This window comes from Mauremys mutica, chromosome 17, assembly GCF_020497125.1.
Source record: "Mauremys mutica isolate MM-2020 ecotype Southern chromosome 17, ASM2049712v1, whole genome shotgun sequence".
Taxonomy (NCBI): domain Eukaryota; kingdom Metazoa; phylum Chordata; order Testudines; family Geoemydidae; genus Mauremys; species Mauremys mutica.
Window position 1 is genome coordinate 7,984,764 of NC_059088.1, and position 21,105 is coordinate 8,005,868.

A 21,105-nucleotide genomic window follows, 5' to 3' on the forward strand; every position below is an offset into this window, starting at 1 on the left:
TGGGGTCGGGGGGCGGCCGGGGGACGTGGGGCCGGGCTCGGGGGGGCGGCTGGGGAGCTCAGGGGGGGCTGCAGGGGGCGGCTGGCGGCGGGGGGGGTCTCTGGGGGGCCGGGCTGGGGGGGGGTCTCCTCATTGAGATTCGCTGCGGCGCTCGCGGGCGCGAGCTGAATCCTGATGAGGCCCCGCAGCGACCCGGCCCGGCGGGAGGGGGGGGGGGGACGGGGGCGGGGCTGTGGCGGGGGTGGCGGGGGGTTCTCTGGGAGCCGCTGAAGACTTGACGGGGGGGCGGGAAATGGCTTCAATCACCACTAGCTCCCCTCGGGCAGGCAGGACAAAGGGAGCTAGGGACACTGCTGTGGGGAAGCTCGCAGCGCCAGGGCACTGCCGTGGGGAAGCTCGCAGCGCCTGGGGCCCCGGCTGGGCACTGCCGTGGGGAAGCTCGCAGTGCCAGGGGCCCCGGCTGGGCACTGCCGTGGGGAAGCTCGCAGCGCCAGGGGCCCCGACTGGGCACTGCCGTGGGGAAGCTCGCAGCGCCAGGGGCCCCGGCTGGGCACTGCCATGGGGAAGCTCGCAGCGCCAGGGCACTGCCGTAGGGAAGCTCGCAGCGCCAGGGGCCCTGGCTGGTCACTGCTGTGGGGAAGCTCGCAGCGCCAGGGGCCCTGGCTGGTCACTGCTGGGGGGAAGCTCGCAGCGCCAGGGGCCCTGGCTGGGCACTGCCGTGGGGAAGCTCGCAGCGCCAGGGGCCCCGCCAGGGCACTGCCGTGGGGAAGCTCACAGCGCCTGGGGCCCCGGCTGGGCACTGCCGTGGGGAAGCTCGCAGCGCCAGGGGCCCCGCCAGGGCACTGCCGTGGGGAAGCTCACAGCGCCTGGGGCCCCGGCTGGGCACTGCCGTGGGGAAGCTCGCAGCGCCTGGGGCACCGGCTGGGCACTGCCGTGGAGATGCTCAATACATTGAGATCCAAGACCAGCAGCAGCAACGTGGGGCCTTGGGGTGCAGCTCCCGTGGGGGGCTGGGGGGGAACTGTCCTTGCTCAGAGCCACCCAGACAGACAGGGACGGACAGACGTCCCCAAGACCAGCTGGAGAGGGACAGGGAGTGGGGGCTGGGGGGTTAGAGCAGTGGGGGCTGGGAGCCAGGACTCCTGGGTTCTCTCCCTGCTCTGGGAGGGGAGTGGGGCCGGGGGGTTAGAGCAGGGGGGGGCTGGGAGCCAGGACTCCTGGGTTCTCTCCCTGGCTCTGGGAGAGAAGCGGGGGCTGGGAGCCAGGACTCCTGGGTTCTCTCCCTGCTCTGGGAGGGGAGTGGGGCCTGGTGGTTAGAGCAGGGGGGGCTGGGAGCCAGGACTCCTGGGTTCTCTCCCTGGCTCTGGGAGGGAAGCGGGGGCTGGGGGGTTAGAGCTGGGGGGGCTGGGAGCCAGGACTCCTGGGTTCTCTCCCTGCTCTGGGAGGGGAGTGGGGGCTGGTGGTTAGAGCAGGGGGCTGGGAGCCAGGACTCCTGGGTTCTCTCCCTGGCTCTGGGAGGGAAGCGGGGGCTGGGGGGTTAGAGCTGGGGGGGCTGGGAGCCAGGACTCCTGGGTTCTCTCCCTGGCTCTGGGAGGGGAGTGGGGGCTGGTGGTTAGAGCAGGGGGCTGGGAGCCAGGACTCCTGGGTTCTCTCTGGGGGGTCTGCCCCATTCTCCCCAGGGCACAGCTAGGGCTGGCAACGGGGGATCCGCCACCCGCCTCCTTTCTAGCCCAGGCTCCACCAGTCCTGCACCCAACAGCTCTTTGGCAAATGTGCATGAGAAGTGGAGGGCAAAATGTGAGGATGCAGCCACCTCTGGGGCGGGGCGCAGGGGCTGGTTATACAGGGACCCTTCACCCGGCGCTGGGATGCAGCCACCTCTGGGGCGGGGCGCAGGGGCTGGTTATACAGGGACCCTTCACCCGGCGCTGGGATGCGGCCACCTCTGGGGCGGGGCGCAGGGGCTGGTTATACAGGGACCCTTCACCCGGCGCTGGGATGCAGCCACCTCTGGGGCGGGGCGCAGGGGCTGGTTATACAGGGACCCTTCACCCGGCGCTGGGATGCGGCCACCTCTGGGGCGGGGCGCAGGGGCTGATTATACAGGGACCCTTCACCCGGCGCTGGGATGCAGCCACCTCTGGGGCGGGGCGCAGGGGCTGGTTATACAGGGACCCTTCACCCGGCGCTGGGATGCAGCCACCTCTGGGGCGGGGCGCAGGGGCTGGTTTGTACCCAGCCTGTGCTGCAGTTGGGGACAAGAAGTGAGGGGGACTCAGTCCCCTGCTGGAGTCTAGTGGGGAGGGAGGGGGCAGATGGAAAGACCCAGGGGGGTCCAGGCCTGGGTGCTGGGTTGTCACAGAGTCCCCGGGGGCTGCTCTGGAGCTGCTCCCCACAAGCCAGGCAGGACCCTGGGAGCCTCCTCTCCCTCGGAGCAGCCTGTCTGCAGGGCAAGAAGCTCCCACGGCTTCACCTCCTGGGTCTCTCCTTGGAGCATTCAGCCTCCTCTGCCCCTCCGTGCGCTTCCCCCAGCGAGTCTCCCCAGGCGGGGTCCTGCCCCCCACGGCGCAGGCAGACGTGACTCTCAGGCAGCCGGTGAAGCAGGTGGTTTATTCGATGACAGGACACAGGCCAGGACGGGTCTTGCCGGCACAGACAGTGGGACCCCCCCCAGTCAGGTCCATCTGGGGCCCCAGGGAGGCCCGAGCCGCCTCGGGGCCCCCCTCCAGCCCCCCCTCTCTGGGCTGTCTCTGCCCCGGCCAGGAGCTCACCTGAGCTCTGTCTCCAACACCTTGGGCTGGCACCTGGCAGGGGGAAGGGCCTGGCCATTAGTTGCCAGGCGACAGAGGGTCGGCCAGAGCTGAGCCCCCCCCCCCCCCCAGTATTCAAAGGGACCATTACAACCAGGCCCAGCCCCTCACACCCCTCCCCCCTTCGAGACCGAACTGAGCGGGGTCACTCCAGCCCGTGACCTGGGGCAGTTCGAACCCACGTTCCCAGGGACGCCCCAGCATCCCCCCCCTCGGGGGGGAGAGTTACCCCAGGCCCTTCCGGTTTCCTGCCCCCCTTTAGGTTGGGGGGCTCGGTGGCACCCGTAGGCTGCAGGGGGGAAGGCTGATCTGGCCCGTGCCCCTTCCCCCCCCAGTACCCCTGGGGTGCACGCGGGGCTGGGGGCTTCTCCCCGCGTTCCAGGCTGGGGGGCTGGGATTCGGGCTCTCTCGGTTCAGAGCCCCCCTCCTGACCCTGGCCCCCCTCTGGACAGGCTCCTCAGGGCGGGGCGAGGGTCCTACAGCCATCTTCCCCCTGTCCCGGGCCCTCCTCCCCCTCTGGCAGGGGGCACAGGAGCGGCAGTGCTGCCGGACATGGGCAAAGACCCCAGGCCAGTAATAGTTCTGCAGCAGCCTCTGCTGGGTACGCCAGGCTCCCGGGTGCCCTGAGGGGGGAATGTCATGGGCCCGGCACAGCAGCTGGTGGCGATACTCCTGGGGTACCACCAGCTGCCTCCTGATCCCCCCTGACTCCATCTTCCCTGGGGGAGCCCATTCTCGGTACAGGAGCCCCTTCTCCCACAGGAACCTTTTCCGGCCACCTCGTCCCCTGGTCTGTCCCCCCCCGAGGCTGGCCAGGTCCCCTATCCTCCGCAGGGAGGGGTCTCCCCGCACCGCGGCCTGGTACTCAGCCGCTGGGGCAGGGGCGGGGATCTGCTCTCTCGCCGGCTGGGTCTGGGGCCACAGCCTCTCTGAGCCCTGTCCCTGGGCGTTCCCTCCCTACCGGGTCAGGGGTCTGCTCCTCGGGCAAGGTACCTCCCGAGGTCAGGGCAGTGTCCCGTGCAGGCTGAGCCTACGGGTCACGACCAGGGCACCCTGGGGGTTGCTTGGCCAGTTCTCCATGTCCCCCCCCATTAACACCTCAGTGGGTGTGACGAGCTGGGAATGTTCTGAATGTTTGCTCTGAATACGGTGTTGGCGCCTCAGTGTCCCCTCTGCAGTTCTTAATATCCAGGTGGTGGGATCAGGGGGTGGGATTGCTGCAGAGGAAGGGGCCAGTGCACCTAAATGCCTGGCACTCTGTCTCCTAGCAACCAATGGCCTGGGCCCCTCCTCTGCAAAGGTGTCAGCTGAAGGTGTTGGAGACAAAGGGGTCAGGTGACCCCCTGGCCCAGGAAAGGAGCTGAGCAGAGAGGAGGGGCTGGAGGGGGGGTCAGTCTGGAGCTGGCTGGGGACGGGGAGTGAGGGCAGACGTGGGGGTCTGGCTCACTGCCCCCCAGAATGGACTCGGCCGAGGGGTCCGGCTCGCGGTACCTACAAGCTCTGTGTTAGACCCTGTTCCTGTCATCGAATAAACCTCTGTGTTACTGGCTGGCTGAGAGTCACGTCTGACTGCGCAGTGGGGGGGCAGGACCCTGTGGCCCCCCCAGGACCCCGCCTGGGAGGACTCGCTGTGGGAAGCGCACGGAGGGGCAGAGGAGGCTGAATGCTCCAAGGAGAGACCCAGGAGGTGAAGCCGGGGGAGCTTCTTGCCCTGCAGACAGGCTGCTCCGAGGGAGAGGAGGCTCCCAGAGTCCTGCCTGGCTTGGTGGGGAGCAGTTCCAGAGCATCACCCGGGGACTCCGTGATGACTGGTGGCAGCGGTGGGATGTGCTGCACCCCGTGAATGGCGCTTCTTGCAGTAAGTGACTGGGGAGCAGTAAAACAAAGGGGGGATAATGAGGACCAGGCGTGTGGAAGGCTCAGAGAGGGACGGTTTCAGGGGGCGGTTAACCTCTGGGAGTGTGTGACCAGCGAGAAGGACTGTTGGAGTAATGGGGTCCCCCTGAGGATGGCAGGGAGCAGTCCCAGGGGCGGAGGAGGCTGCAGCTCGACCCTGGCAGAGAGGTGGTGACCACGAGAGGGGCTGGCACACCAGGGGTCTTCCTGGAAACCACGGGGGAGCGGAGAGCACACAGGCCTGTGAGTCGAGAGCCACTTGGGAGCGGTGCAGTGATGCCTGTCACCATCCCCTTGAGAAGGACATTGTGATCCTGTGCACACAGAGAGGGTGACGCATGGGGAAGTTCACCCAGGCCCAGTTAATCGTGCAGCTGGAGGAGGAGAACCGCTCTGAGGAGCAGATTCCTGACCCAGACGGCGCTACAAGAGGATCTGGGAGCAGCTGGAGCAGCAGCCAGGCATCCCCGAGAGTCTGGTCCCCAACCGGACAAGGGTCTTCACGCTCGGGTTCCCCATCAGCGGATCGGGGCCGGATGGGACTGGAGCAGAGCCCGAGAGAGCGAGAGGCCGTGAGAGAGAGCAAGAGCCCGAGGAAAAGCTGCAGGAGAAGCAGCAGCAGCCTGGACTGGCGATGGTGGAGCGGAGAGACATAGGGGGCTGCCCGGGGTCAGTGGGGAAACACGCCTGGGGTGGCGAGACCCTGGGACAGAGAGAACTGGGGTGGTGCAGCCGCAGATGCTGAGGGGCTGTGGGACCTGGGTGAAGGTCCCCGGGGTGAAGCCCCTCGCCCTGCCTATGGCCCGGCTCCCTGTGCAGCCCCAGGAGGGGTCGGGCTGGCTGGTCGTTGGGGTTCTCCAGGATATCGGCTGGGAGGCCCTGCTGGGGGGTGACTGGGTCTCTGGGACAGGATCCAGGCCCTGCTCCGGTAACGGCCGAGGGTTTGAATTCAAATCCAGGGAACCAATTGGCTGGGATGGAAATGGTCAGTGAGAATAGACTCAGAGACTCATAGACTTTAAGGTCACAAGGGACCATTATGATCATCTAGTCTGACCCCCTGCACAGTGCAGGCCACAGAATCTCACCCACCCACTCCTGTAACAAACCCCTGGCCTAGGTCTGAGTTACTGAAGTCCCCAAATTGCGGTTTGAAGCCCTCAAGCTGCAGAGAATCCTCCAGCAAGTGACCCATGCCCCACGCTGCAGAGGAAGGTGAAAAACCCGCAGGGCCTCTGCCAATCTGCCCTGGAGGAAAATTCCTTCCCGACCCCAAATATGGCGATCAGCTAAACCCTGAGCATGTGGGCAAGACTCACCAGCCAGCACCCAGCACCCAAGACTCACCAGCCAGCACCCAGCACCCAAGACTCACCAGCCAGCACCCAGCACCCAAGACTCACCAGCCAGCACCCAATGCGAATGACCTGGCTGGCAGGGGGGAGGGGCTGCTGGGCTCAGGATACCTGCCTGCCTGTAACCAGCCCCCTGGGGCTGAGGGGGAGGGAGAGATGCTCCCCGCCCCCCTGCACACCGGGGAGGGGCTCACGCTGGCTCTGATGCTGTGACCAGAGCAGGGAGCTCACTGCCTGCCCCCACGGGGACAGCCAGGGCAGCGCTGAGCACAGGGGGAGCTGAGACCCCAGCTGAGTGGGGGGACCCCCAGGCAGGGCAGGTCGGCTGCCAACCAGGTTTGCCTGGTCCAGACGTGCTGCTGGGAAGTGGTTACACAGCAGGGAGGGAGCTACCAGGGACAGGGCTCAGGGGGGCTGTGACCCCAGGCCCAGCCAGCGAGAGGGAGCAGGGCCCACTCCCTGCCCCAGCAGCTGGATCCCAGACCGAGCTGCGGAGGGACCCCTCCTTGGAGAAGCTCAGGGAACTTGCTGGCCCCAGCGCTGCAAACCCCCTTGGGGAAGGCTGCAGGGACAGAGTCCTGCGGGGAAGGGATCCCTGTACCGGGAATGGGCTCCCCAAGGGGAAGCAGAACTGGGGGGATCGGGAGGCAGCTGGTGGTGCCCCAGGAATCCACAGGGTTCTTCCTGCTCGAGCTGCTGGATGGGAGCAGAGTGAGGGGACCCCTGGACCTGGCAGGGGAGGATTGGGAGGAGAAGGGGGGAGACCCCCTGGGGATCTCTTCCCTGAGGTGGGAGCCAATCTCCCCATCAGGTGTTCCCCCGTTCAGAGTCACTGGGGAAGCAGCCCAGAGCCTGGAGAGAGGTCAGGGACCTGCTGGCTTTAGATGGGATCCAGCCGTTCAACAGCCCATGGGCCTCACCCGTGGGGCTGGCCCCCGAGGGAGATGGGATGAGCTGGTTCTGTGGGGACCATCGGAAGCTTAAAGCCCTCGCGGTGTCCGATGCCGACCCCCTGCCCAGGCCTGGGGAGAGTCCAGACAAGCCGAGGGGGATGGAGAACCTGGCCCTGGCAGACACTGATAACAGGTGTCCCAGGTGAAGGGGGGGCTGGGCTGCCCCAAGGAGGTGGGACTGACGGTAACAGCTGGACAGTGCCAGGTGGGGGCGGCAGAGGGGTTGTATCTGGGCACAAGGTGGGACGCGGCTGCCCAAGCCCAGCGCTGGCCAAGGCCAAGATGGGGGCTCTTAACCAAGGGAGCCCGAATCGCAGCCCAGGGTGCTGGGAGAAGCCCCCGTCCCAGTTTGAACCCCAGGGGTATTGGGCTGGCAAAAGGCCTCGGGCTGCACAAACCTTCCCACATGCGGCCTGCGAGTGCCACCGAGCACCCCCGGCCTGAGGGAGGGCGCGAGACTGGCCTGTCCTGGGGTAACTCACCCCAAGGAAGGGGAGAGATGCTGGGGCGTCCCTGGGAACGTGGGTTCGAACTGCCCCAGGGCACTGGCTGGAGTGACCCCGCTCAGTTCGGTCTCGAAGGGGGAGAGATGTGACGAGCTGGGAATGTTCTGAATGTTGGCTCTGAATACGGTGTTGGTGCCTCAGTGTCCCCTCTGCAGTTCTTAATATCCAGGTGGTGGGATCAGGGGGTGTGATTGCTGCAGAGGAAGGGGCCAGTGCACATAAATGCCTGACACTCTGTCTCCTAGCAACTGATGGCCTGGGCCCCTCCTCTGCAAAGGTGCTGGCTGAAGGTGTTGGAGACAAAGGGGTCAGGTGACCTCCTGGCCCAGGAAAGGAGCTGAGCAGAGGACGGGGGGCTGGGGGGGGGGTCAGTCTGGAGCTGGCTGGGGACGAGGAGTGAGGGCAGACGTGGGGGTCTGGCTCCCCAGCCCCCAGAATGGACCCGGCCGAGGGGTCCGGCTCGCGGTACCTACAAGCTCTGTGTTAGCCCCTGTTCCTGTCATCGAATAAACCTCTGTGTTACTGGCTGGCTGAGAGTCACGTCTGACTGCGCAGTGGGGGTGCAGGACCCTGTGGCCCCCCCAGGACCCCGCCTGGGCGGACTCGCTGTGGGAAGCGCACGGAGGGGCAGAGGATGCTGAATGCTCCAAGGAGAGACCCAGGAGGTGAAGCCGTGGGAGCTTCTTGCCCTGCAGACAGGCTGCTCCGAGGGAGAGGAGGCTCCCCAGGGTCCTGCCTGGCTTGGTGGGGAGCAGCTCCAGAGCAGCGCCCGGGGACCCTGTGACAATGTTGCACTAGTATGTGTCCAGCAGACTGTAGAGTTGTGCAGTGCACAATGTGTGTGCAGCAGGCTGAGTGTGCACACATTGCACTAGCATATGCAGCAGGCCAGGTCTGTATGCATTGCACCAGCAAGTGTGCAGCAGACTGAGGGTGTGCAATTGCACTAGTGCATGTGCAATGGGCTGTGTGCACATGTGGGTGTGCACTGCACTAGCAGACTTGCAGCTGGCCGGGGAAGGGGGCAGCTATCAGTGAACGAGAGGTGGGGATATGGGTAAGTGTGTAAGAGCAGACACAGTGCTGGCACACACATGTGCCCCGCCACTAGCCGTGCAGGTCAGCATGTGGCTGGGTGGTGAGGGGCACATGGAGCCAGGCCCCTGAACTAACACGGGCGGAGCTGGGGCAGGTCCCTCCACCCAGCCACCCCTTGGCCTGCGGCCACACCTCAGCCCCCATCAGAGTGCGGCTGGCAGCCCTGGGAGCGTCAGACCTTCGGCTGCTCCCCCACCAAGCCCTCGGCCCCCCGGTTCGGTGCCCACACGGGCAGAGAGAGCCTGGGGAACGCCCGGGGGGCAGGGCAGGTGTTGCCGCGGGGGAGTCAGTGGGAAAGATGATGACAGCTGGGCGGCGGGTGTTGTATCTCCGAGGGTTGTGTCACCACGTGAGATGGTTAGTGACAGCTGGGCAGCGGGTGTTGTCAATGTGGGGTGTGTTAAACATCCACTGACATCACACTGCTGCTGAATGAGGGTGTTGTGTCACTGCTGGTTACATCAGTGTGCAAGATGGTTAGTGACAGCTGGGCGGCAGCTGTTGTTACCAGACGGTGTGTTAGCTGCAGTGTGACGCATCAGTGGATATCACAGAGCGTCAGGGTGTTGTGTCACCGCAGGTTGTCAGCCTGTGAGATGATGACAGCTGGGCAGCGGGTGTTGTCACCACAGGGTGTGTTAGCTGCAGTGTGACGCATCAGTGGATATCGCAGAGTGTCAGGGTGTTGTGTCACCGCGGGTTGTCAGCCTGTGAGATGGTGACAGCTGGGCAGCGGGTGTTGTCAGCACAGGGTGTGTTAGCTGCAGTGTGACGCATCAGTGGATATCGCAGAGTGTCAGGGTGTTGTGTCACCGCGGGTTGTCAGCCTGTGAGATGGTGACAGCTGGGCAGCGGCTGTTGTGTCATCACAGGAGGCGTGTGCAGCGTGGGGGGGGGAGCCCCACTGTACAAGATCCCTCCCAGGCCCAGGAAATGGCCCCCTGCCAGGACACTCACCCCCCCCATGCTCCTGTCCAGGTGGGGAACGGAGAAGGGACACAGCACAGGTGGGGGGCAGGGAAGCAGGTAGGGAATGAACCAGTCCCCCCCCACCGGCCAGCCTGGAACAGCCCCACCTGCTGCCACAGGAGGGAGGGTGGGGGGGGACAGGCAGACACCGGGGAGACCCGGCCCCCCGAGGCGACAGGGCAGGAGGGGCTGGGCCCGTTGGCTGGGGGTCACGCGTGTGCGAGGAGCGGCTCCGTGGCGGGGGGGACCCGCGGCCACTCAGCAGCGGGGGGGGGGGGGATTGCTCAGCTCTGGGACTCAGGACAGCCCCCCCCCCAGGACAGCCCCAGGCTAGTGTTTGGCAGGCCCCTCGGCCACGGGGCTGGAACCGGGACAGCGGCCTCACGCGTTGGCCTCTCTCCTCCCCGGCTCCATCCAAATCCCGCCCGGGACCCCCCGGTCTGGGGGGGGCTGAACCTGCGGCAGCGCCCGGCCGAAGGCCTGGGGGCGTCTCCTCGCTCAGGGGCCCCCGTCACTGGGAGATTCGGGAGTGGCTGGGGGGGGCTGCGCCGGCAGCGCCCGGAGGGGTTTGCTGTGTGGGAGCCCCCCAGGGGGAGCGTTACGGGGGCGCAGCCGCACCCCCGTTACCGGCTGTACCTCAGGAATCCCGCCCCCCCAAGCCCCCTCACAGGGCGACATCCCCCCCTTCTCCCGCCCCCCAGCATGGGGGAGGGGTTCAGTACAACAGGACAGGGCCTTGCTAATGGACCCCCCATTGGAACCCCAGGACACCCCCCCGACCCTCTAACGGCCCCACCGAGCCCCTACCCCCCACCCCCCACCTGCCCGTGGGCCCCCAGCTCAGCACCGTGGAGTGTTTTCTAGCCCATCCTGCCCCAGGACCAGTCACTCCAGGCTGATTGTTCACTCATGTTTAATTGTAACACGGATACCAAAACGCCCCCCCAGGGAGGGGTCCAGTTAGCAAAAGTCGGGGGGGCTGTTATTTACGGGGGGGGGTGGCTGGCTGGGGGGGGTCAATAGAAAAGTGAGCTACTCGGGGGCAGGGGGGATGGGGCCGGGTTCAGGGGGGGGGTTCCTGGAGCGGCAGCCACGTGGCAGCGGGGATGCGGCCCCCAGCGGCAGCCAGAGAAGCAAATGGAATTGCCCTGGTGACGAGTGGCCACGAGGAGGAGCTGGGGGGGGGTAGCGCCGTGGCCAGGAGCCGCGTGGCCCCAGGCCGTGGCCACGAGGGGGAGCTGGGGGGGGCAGCGCTGTGGCCAGAAGGAGCCGCGTGGCCCCAGGCCGTGGCCACCAGGGGGAGCTGGGGGGGCAGCGCCGTGGCCAGAAGGAGCCGCGTGGCCCCGGGCACAGGGACATGGCCACCAGGGGGAGCCGGGGGGGGGGAGCGCCGTGGCCAGGAGGAGCCGCGTGGCCCCGGGCACAGGGACGTGGCCACCAGGGGGAGCCAGAGGGGGGCAGCGCCGTGGCCAGGAGGAACCATGTGGCCCCGGGCACAGGGATGTGGGCACCAGGGGGAGCTGGAGAAGCAGCTGTTGCCACGTGTGACCCAGCCACGGCTAGAACAGAAGCTGTGTGGCCACCAGCCAAGAGCTCCGGCACGAGCTGTGGGGGGGGGGGAGGCTCTGTCCACGCCATGGCCCCTTCTCCCGGCTCAGACCCCTCCCAGCTGAACGTTCTCCAGGCGACCGCCCGGGGCGCCCTCGGGCTCGGTGGCCACAGCGGGGTAGATCTCGATCGTCTCCATGATGGTCAGGGTGTTGCCGTAGTCCGGGGCAGCGGCGGCTGCCATGGCGGCCGCGGCGGCGGCTTCGGCCAGGGCCTCCTGCTCGTTCTGCAGGCGCTGCTGCTGGTGCAGCTTGCGGTGTTTCCACAGGTTGGAGAAGGAGCGATAGGCCTTGCCGCAGTCGGCGCAGTGGTAGGGGCGCTCGCCGGTGTGGATGCGCCGGTGCTCGGCCAGCCGCACGGCGATGGTGAAGGCCTTGCCGCACTCCTCGCATTTGAAGGGCTTCTCGCCGGTGTGCAGCCGCCGGTGGTCCTTGAGGTGGGTGGACTGGCGGAAGGCCTTGCCGCAGTCCGGGCAGGGGTAGGGCCGCTCCCCGGTGTGGATGCGCCGGTGAACCTGCAGCGAGGTCTCAGTGCTGAACAGCTTCTTGCAGTCGGCGCATTCGAAGCTCTTGGGGCAGGCGGGGCGGCGGGGCGGGGGGGCGGCGGCGGCGGGGCGGGGACCTCCTCCTCCGGGGAGGCCGCGGCCCCCCCGTCGTGGAGCAGCTCGTGGGCGCGGAGCCGGGCGGCCGAGCTGACCTTCTTCCCGCAGGTGGGGCACTCGAAGCGCCGGCTCACCTTGCCGCACTTGTGCTCGCGGAGCTGCAGGGCCGTGACGAAGGCAGCGCCGCAGCCGGCGCAGACCTGGGGCTCCTGCCCGGCGTGGCTCAGCTGGTGCACGTCCAGCAGGCGCCGGAGCAGGAAGGAGCGCCCGCACTCCTGGCACTTGTAGGGGTACTCGCCCGTGTGGTGGTAGCGGTGCATGAGCAGGCGGTAGGGCCGGTGGAAGTTGATGCCGCACTCCTGGCACTTGTAGGGGTAGTGGCGGCTGTGCACGAAGAGGTGCTGCTGCAGGGTGGAGGACTGGGTGAAGGCCTTCTGGCAGATCTCGCAGCGGTAGGGGCGCTCGCCCGTGTGGGTCAGCCGGTGGCGCAGCAGGTTGGCCTGGGAGTTGAAGCTCTTGCCGCACTCCTTGCAGTGGAAGGGGCGCTCGCCCGTGTGGGTCAGCAGGTGGTTGCGGACGTGCGACTTCTTCTTGAACATTTTGCCGCAGGTCTGGCACTTGTGGCGCCGCTCCAGCTTGTGCACGAAGCGCTGGTGCCGCACCAGCTGCAGGTGCTTGGAGAAGACCTTGCTGCACATCAGGCAGCGGAAGCTGGGCCCGTTGGCCTCCGCGTTCTCCACCGAGTAGATGATGGCCAGCGGCACAACGTCGTCTGGCTTCTTGGGCGCCGGCGGGGCGGGCGGGGGCTCCGGCGGGGCGGGCAGGGGCGGCTCCGGCGGGGGCGGCGGCAGGGGGCCGTGGGAGCGGCGGTGGTAGAGGAACTTGGTCATGTTGAGGAAGGCCTTGCCGCAGGCGCAGCGGTGCAGGGGGTTGGGGGAGTGGCCGCGCCGGTGGGCCAGCAGCACGGCCTCGGTGTCGAAGGCCAGGCCGCAGTCCAAGCACAGGTAGCGCGACTCGCCGCTGTGCTCGCTCCGGTGCTGCCGCAGGGCCAGCGGGGTGGGCAGCACCTTGCTGCAGAGCGGGCACTGGAAGGCGCCCTGCCGGTGGCACTGCAGGTGCAGCTGGAGCTGGTGTGCCGAGGGGAAGGGCTGCTGGCACTCAGCGCACCAGGGCTCCTGGCCGCCCCGCTTGGGCCGGCGCGGCGCGGCCGCCGCCGCCTCCTCAGGCCCATTCTTCAGCTCGTAGCTGTGGTCGCTGGCGGTGATGCTGGGCTCCGAGGGGGCGGGCGCGGCTCCGTTCAGCACGCCCGCCGGCGCCGCTTGCGGGGGCTCCGCCGGGCAGGCGGGCGGCTCTGCCAGCTCCCCGGCGGGCGCAGCGCCCAGGTGCGTGGCCTGGTGCTCCAGGAAGTCCTTGGGCGTCTGGAAGAGCTGCAAGCACTCGCCGCACTCGTAGAGCAGCAGCTGCACCGCGCAGCCGTCCCCCCCTGCCGCCGCCGCCGCCTCCTCCGGCTTGCGGTAGGAGTGCTCCAGGTCCACCAGCGCCTGGCTCTGGCCGGCGGCTCCTGCCTCGGCTCCGGGGGGCTCCGGGGGGGCGCGGTGGGCCTGCCGGTGAGCCAGCCACACCTCCTGGCTGAGGAAGAGGGCCTTGCACTCCACGCACTCGTAGTGGATCTGGCTGGAGACCGGCAGCTTGGCGGGCGCCTCCGGCTCCTGGCTCAGGCGCTTGAGGTGCAGCTCCTGGTGCTCCAGCAGCTCGGCCGGGGAGAGCAGCAGCTGCCCGCACTCCAGGCACTGGTACTGGCTGCTCTCCTGCACGGCCAGCGCCTGGTACAGCCCGGCCTCGGCCTCGCCCGCCAGCCCCACCACCTCGTAGTGCTGCTCCGGGCCCAGGTGGCTCTGCTGGTGCAGCAGCGCCTCCTCCAGGGAGCCGTAGAGCTGGCTGCACTCCGAGCACACGTAGCGATGCTCCACGTACAGCAGCGTCTCCTCCGCCGGCTCCGCCATGCCGGGGCGGGGGGGCCTCACCTGCCGGGGGGGGGGAGACGGGGTCAGAGATGGGGGCTCCGGGGGGGGTGACACATGCGGGGGTCCGTGGGGGGGGTGACACACGGGGGGGGTGACTGCCAGGGGGCTCCGTGGGGGGGGCACACGGGGGGCTTTGTGGGGGGATGACACATGGGAGGATCCCTGGGGGGCTCCGTGGGGGGGTGACACGTGGGGGGGTGACACGCGGGTGGTCCCAGGGAGACTCCATAGGGGGGTGACACACGGGGGGTGTCCCAGGGGGGTGACACGCGGGGGGGTGTCCCAGGGGGAGTCCGGGGGGGTGACACGCGGGGGTGACACTCGGGGGGGTGACACGCAGGGGGGGTTCCGGGGGGGGTGACACGCGGGGGGGGTGACACGCGGGGGGGGGCTCGGGGGGGTGACACGCGGGGGGGTGTCCCAGGGGGGTGACACGCGGGGGGGTGTCCCAGGGGGAGTCCGGGGGGGTGACACGCGGGGGGGTGACACGCGGGGGGGGTTCCGGGGGGGGGAGCCCCGCGGGGGGGGTGACACGCGGGGGGGTCCCGGGGGGGTGACACGCGGGGGGGTCCCGGGCTGCGGATCCCCCCGAGGCTCCTGCCCCGTCTCACGCTCACGGGGGGGGGGGGGAATCTGACCCCCACGGCCCCGCCCCCACGCGGGGGCTCCGGGTCCACGCGGGGGGGGGGGCGAGGTCACGCGCTGCCCCTCCCCCCGCGGCCCCGTCTCACCTCCTGGCAGGCCCCGCTCGCTCTCGCTCTCTCGCTGTCAGCCCCGGAACAAGCCGCCTGTCCATTGGCCCAGCGCTGCCGGCCAATCGCGAGGCGCGTTACTTAGCGCCCAGCCAATCAACGCGCTCGGCCCGCAGGCACCGCCCACTCCCGCGGGGACCCGCATAGGGAGGTTTCGCAATGACGTTGGACCCGAGTCAAAGCGAGGCTGCTCCGCCATGTTGGCAAGAGAGAGAAAGAGCCCGTTGGGTCAAACCAATGTGAAGCGGGCAGAGGGGGATTGGATCGAACCAATGAGGGGCCGGAGGGGGGTTGGAAAATACAGCAATAACTCGCCCTGTTTCCATGGGGGGGAGGAGAAAAGCCCCGATGCAGTGATAGGAAGGGGGGGGGTCTCCTCAGCACCCTCACTCCCCCCCGCCTTTCCCACTCAGCCACCAGGGGGCCCCGTGTTCCCGAGCCAGGGACTTGCGCCCGGACTCCTGGGTTCTCTCCCGGCTCTGGGAGGGGAGTGGGGGCTGGGAGCCCGGACTCCTGGGTTCTCTCCCGGCTCTGGGAGGGGAGTGGGGGCTGGGAGCCCGGACTCCTGGGTTCTCTCCCGGCTCTGGGAGGGGAGTGGGGGGCGCTGGGAGCCCGGACTCCTGGGTTCTCTCCCCAGCGGGGAAGTGCTGCTGGTGTGCTTTGAAGCCCCCCGCCGGCTGGGCATGGGGGAGGGGCTAGTCCATGCGTGCCCCTCCCCTCCCCCCCGGGCCAGGGGGGGGGCGGAGCTTGACCCGAGGCAGTGGGTGTGGCTCCTAGAGAGGGGCTCAAGCCCTGCCCCCAGGAACCCACAGGGATCGGAGCCCTCGGGCCCCAGGCAGGGGGGGAGGGGCAGGGTGTGGGGGTGACAGAAGACAGAGACCTGGGGCAGGGGGCAGCACCTGCATAGAGACCTGTAACCTTGGGGCAGGGGTAGTGGGGGGTGGAGCCCAGGGGCCTGGCCTGGGGTGGTGCCAGACACCTGGGCTCGGGGGCGTGGCCCGGGGTGGTGCCAGACACCTGGGCTCGGGGGCGTGGCCCGGGGTGGTGCCAGACACCTGGGCTCGGGGGCGTGGCCCGGGGTGGTGCCAGACACCTGGGCTCGGGGGCGTGGCCCGGGGTGGTGCCAGACACCTGGGCTCGGGGGCGTGGCCCGGGGTGGTGCCAGACACCTGTTCTCGGGGGCGTGGCCCGGGGTGGTGCCAGACACCTGGGCTCGGGGGCGTGGCCCGGGGTGGTGCCAGACACCTGGGCTCGGGGGCGTGGCCCGGGGTGGTGCCAGACACCTGGGCTCGGGGGCGTGGCCCGGGGTGGTGCCAGACACCTGGGCTCGGGGGCGTGGCCCGGGGTGGTGCCAGACACCTGGGCTCGGGGGCGTGGCCCGGGGTGGTGCCAGACACCTGTTCTCGGGGGCGTGGCCCGGGGTGGTGCCAGACACCTGTTCTCGGGGGCGTGGCCTGGGGTGGTGCCAGACACCTGTTCTCGGGGGCGTGGCCTGGGGTGCAGACAGACACCTGGGCTCGGGGGCGTGGCCTGGGGTGCAGCCAGACACCTGGGCTCGGGGGCGTGGCCCGGGGTGCAGACAGGCACCTGGGCTCGGGGGCGTGGCCTGGGGTGCAGACAGACACCTGGGCTCGGGGGCGTGGCCCGGGGTGCAGACAGGCACCTGGGCTCGGGGGCGTGGCCTGGGGTGCAGACAGACACCTGGGCTCGGGGGCGTGGCCCGGGGTGCAGACAGGCACCTGGGCTCGGGGGCGTGGCCCAGGGTGCAGACAGGCACCTGGGCTCGGGGGCGTGGCCCGGGGTGGTGCCAGACACCTGGGCTCGGGGGCGTGGCCTGGGGTGGTGCCAGACACCTGGGCTCGGGGCCTGGCCCGGGGTGGTGCCAGACACCTGTTCTCGGGGGCGTGGCCCGGGGGTGGTGCCAGACACCTGTTCTCGGGGGCGTGGCCTGGGGTAGTGCCAGACACCTGGGCTCGGGGGCGTGGCCTGGGGTGGTGCCAGACACCTGGGCTCGGGGCCTGGCCTGGGGCGGTGCCAGACAGAATCAGAACCCCCTTGCAGCCAGAGACATGGACGCGCCCCGGGCTCTGTAAGGAGCTGTATTTCGGGGGGCAGGAGGCGCACACAGACAGGCGGACAGCAGCCAGGCTCTGTAAGGGGCTGTATTTCGGGGGGCAGGAGGCGCACACAGACAGGCGGACAGCAGCCAGGCTCTGTAAGGGGCTGTATTTCGGGGGGCAGGAGGCGCACACAGACAGGTGGACAGCAGCCAGGCTCTGTAAGGAGCTGTATTTCGGGGGGCAGGAGGCGCACACAGACAGGCGGACAGCAGCCAGGCTCTGTACATTTCTTTATTTCCCCGTGGGCAACACACTCAGTTACAAAAATGTCATTAAAAGAAGCAAAAAACCCACGAACAAGAAACGAGCTGGGAGCTGGACTCACACAGACAGCACCCCACTGCCCCCCCCCGAGGAGGGAAGGCGCAGGGGAGCGGGAGTGGGGGAGCAGGCTGTGGGGATCTGGCAGGGAGGGACTAGGAACAGCACAAGAGGGAAGCTAGCTCCTGGGGGGTCGGGGGCAGAAGGAGCTGGGGGGGAGCTGCAGGGGGAGACCAAGGAGGCGGGAGTGGGTGGCAAAGGGAAGCAGGGACCCATGGAGATGGGGGAGGGGCGGGAGGCTCGGGGGCTGGGGTGAGCAGGACAGAGACATTGGGGGAATGGAGGGAGGGAGAGAACCTCGCTCTGGACTGGGGTTCAGCAGGGGATGCCTCGATGTGGCCTCTGTCCCAAGGCTCCAGCCCCCCCAGCTGTGCTGGAAGGGGTGAGAAGCCAGACTCACCCCACTGCGATCCCTGCAACTGCCCCAGATGCACCCAGAGCAAATCCCGCGGCAGAGGCAGAGCCCCCTACCACACAGGGCAAGATAGAACCCAGGAGTCCTGGCTCCCAGCCCCCTGCTCTAACCACTACACCCACTCTCCTCCCAGAGCCAGGGGGAGAACCCAGGTGTCCTGCCTCCCAGCCCCCTGCTCTAACCACCAGCCCCCACTCCCCTCCCAGAGCCAGGGGGAGAACCCAGGTGTCCTGCCTCCCAGCCCCCTGCTCTAACCACCAGCCCCCATTGCACTCCCAGAGCCAGGGGGAGAACCCAGGAGTCCTGGCTCCCAGCCCCTCTCCACACGCCAACCAGGGACCATGGGTTCCTGATGTCAGGCCCTGGGCTGGGGGGAGCCCTGTTCTCTGGGGAGGGGGCAGAGCACCGGGGCAGGAGACTGAGACGGGCCGGGCTGGGCGAGCAGAGGGGAGGGAGAGAAGGGGGCAGGGCAGACAGTTGTGAGGTGGGGGAGGGCAAGGGAGGCCGGGAGAGGGGGCTCTGGGTCTCAGGGCGGAGGGAGGAGGGGACGAGGGAGCCCCGTCACCCCCCAGCGTAAGCCGGAGTCGTTGGGGAGGGGGCGAGAGACAGACGGACAGAGCCACACAGGTACCCGGCTCACTCCCGCGCTCAGCCCTCCCCCCGCCAGGAGAAGAGACGCTCAGATCCCCCCAGGAGATAAAAATCCCCATTTCTGGTCTCGTCACCATCCTCCTCCTGCTTTGGATTTGGAGGGGCCGGGGCCGCTCGCAGCAAGTTACTGGGGGCGCCTGGGAGGTTTTACGTATTTTTGTTGATTTTTTTAATTATTTTTTTTAGCATTTTTGTCATTATTTTTCTGCCTCCCGACTACGATTCTTTCCCCGTCCCTTAGGCAAAGGGAGCAGGGCTGCGTGTGGTGAACAGAACATCTTTGGTTTTTACTTCTCCTAACTTCTACCCTGACAAAGCGATTCCTAGTGACTCCGGTTCCCGCCTTTGGCCTTTGGGTTCAAGCTGCGTTTAGGACTTTGCGGTTTTTTCTTTAGTTCTCTAGTCAAAGCTGAGCTAAAGGTCGGCCCCTCCGGGAGCTAAGGGGTTAAATCTACACCAAGAGTTGGAAGGCAGTTTGGGTCCTGGCCTCATTCACACACCACCAGCTCTGCACCACAAGCCTCGCTGCTCTCGCCACTGGGACATTTTCGAAAGCCCCTAAATCTCCTAGGAACGTAAACCTGTCGCAGCTCCCGGGCTAGGTCAATTCAAGAGCGACTGACCCACTCCAGAGCAAACCCCGTTCCCAGCAAGGGACTTGCTCCAAGTGAAGTACATTGATTTCGAAACTCATGTCGGCATTTCCAGAGTGAATTCCACTAAACTGAATTAAGTCCACTTTAATTCTGAATAGCAGCATCCACACGAGAATTTTAACTAATCCGCTCTAAATTCACACCTTTAGTTAATTTGGATTAATTTGCCTGGACGTCCCCATGTAGACAAGCTAAATCCATATAACTGTGAGAGGTTTGCATTGTTCTCCTGAAGCCAGTTAAACGCATTCTTTTGACTGTGTACAAAACCTGCTGCATGGGAAATGCACTGATTTACCAAAGTAGGTTTCTAAAGCAATCTAGTTAAATGAGAACACCTCTCTTCTCTGGCATTAAACCTGCCTGAAACAGCTTCATCTTAAATCAGCACCAAACCAGCTGAATTCAGTACCAAACTGAGTGAACTCAGTACCAAACCGGGTGAACTCAGTGCCAAACTGGGCGAATTCAGTGCCAAACTAGGCAAATTCAGTACCAAACCGGGTGAATTCGGTACTAAACCCAGTGAATTCAGTACCAAATCCGGTGAATTTGGTACTAAACCAGGCAAATTCACTGCCAAGCCAGGCGAATTCAGTACCAAACCGGGTGAACTCAGTGCCAAACTGGGCGAATTCAGTATCAAACCAGGTGAATTCAGTTCTAAACCCAGTGAATTCAGTACCAAATCCGGTGAATTCAGTACCAAACCAGGCAAATTCAGTATCAAACCAGGTGAATTCAGTTCTAAACCCAGTGAATTCAGTACCAAATCCGGTGAATTCAGTACCAAACCAGGCAAATTCAGTACCAAACTGGGCGAATTCAGTACCAAACCGGGTGAACTCAGTACCAAACCAGGCAAATTCAGTGCCAAACTGGGCGAATTCAGTACCAAACCGGGTGAACTCAGTGCCATATCAACCCCAAGGCCTTATCCCCAGGGGGAAAATGTTTCCCTGCGACTTCAGTGTTTTCAGCATGAATGTCTCAGCCCCCCACACAACGGAGCTCTTTCTGCTCCTCCAGTGACAAGCCAGCTACTTCGGAAGCCAGCCAAGGTTGAACTTGTCTACATGGGGGATCTGAGCCAAACAGCTACAGCACTGCAGCTCCCCATGTGGATTCGGTTTGTGTCTTTTTCCAAGTTTAACTGAATCCACTTTCAAAGGGATACAGCTGCCCCTGGAAAGAGGGAAATTCACACACGGAGCTAATCCGGAATAGCGTGAGTGCCTCCCATTCACACCCTACCTTAGTCCAGACTAGCTCCCCAGCCACACGCCTTCCAGAGGTGCCAGTTGTTCGAACCGGGCACCGTCCTGAGTGGATACCCGGAAATGGGCTTAAATCCGTGTGACCTCAGAGTTTCTGGGTTAAGATAAATGGAGCTGCAAATCGATCTAAGAGTTTGACTAGGGGTTTGTCTACATGGGGACCCTCAGTGTTAATCTGAATGAATTTTGAAAGGGGATCAGCTGAAGTCCATTAAACCCCTTGTGCGACGCTCTCATTCCAAATATAAGTGGGCTTCATTTGGTTTAGTTTAATTCACTTCCAAAATTAATGCACTTTACATGCTTAATTCACTTCCAAAACTAATCTACTTAAAAGGCTTAATTTGCTCCCAAAATTAATGCACTTCAGCTAATCCATTTTACATTCACACCTTTTGTTAATTCAGATTAACTTTCCTGGGTATCCCCATGTAGACAGACCCTAATTTGCTTTGAACCTCCCTAGTTTTGGCGAACCCGGAGCAATCTGTGTGAGGACTAAGCCTTGGTGTAAACGGAAATAAGGCTCGTGTCTCTTTCTTTCTCTGGCCCGGGGCCTGGCCCTGACCAGACTCGACTTGCACGGGACTCCTGTTTGTGTGAGTTAAGCTACATCGGGCCTTGGCACTTGCAGGGGACGGGACCCGAGCCCCTGCTGAGACAGAGGCCCCCAGGCAGCCCTTCCACCCTCACCGAGGCCAGCGGCACCTGAGCCCTTGGCATTTTTGTCTAAAAACAAGCAGTCGAGGAGGGAGGTTATTTCTCAGGGACCTTTTAAATTGCCATTGATTGCGGGGGGTGGGGTGGGAGGAAGTGCCGCCTCACCCCGCCGGGCAGAAAAGCCCCCCATCCCATGCAGCTACAGGAGGAGGAACTGGGGGGGAGGGCAACACCCCCCCGCCAACATCCAGGAGGCTGCTCTGGTATAAGACTTTGGTATCTCTTCTTCTGCCCGGATGTGAAAAAGGAAGTCCCACCCTGTAGAGAACAGAAGTCCCGCCCCCACACAAAGAGGAAGTCCCGCCCCCACACAAAGAGGAAGTCCCGCCCTGCAGAGTACAGAAGTCCCGCCCCCACACAAAGAGGAAGTCCC

General features: G+C 65.7%; 1 protein-coding gene across 1 annotated transcript; it reads right to left on the reverse strand.

The window, feature by feature from the left end:
• Nucleotides 1-10,855: 10,855 nt before the first annotated feature.
• LOC123351387 (zinc finger protein 574-like) lies at nucleotides 10,856-14,837 on the reverse strand. The gene is given in 3 exon segments (XM_044990690.1): nucleotides 10,856-11,765; nucleotides 11,768-13,820; nucleotides 14,552-14,837. Coding segments are annotated over 2 exon segments (2,556 nt in total). The 5' UTR covers nucleotides 13,800-13,820; nucleotides 14,552-14,837; the 3' UTR covers nucleotides 10,856-11,241.
• Nucleotides 14,838-21,105: the final 6,268 nt, after the last annotated feature.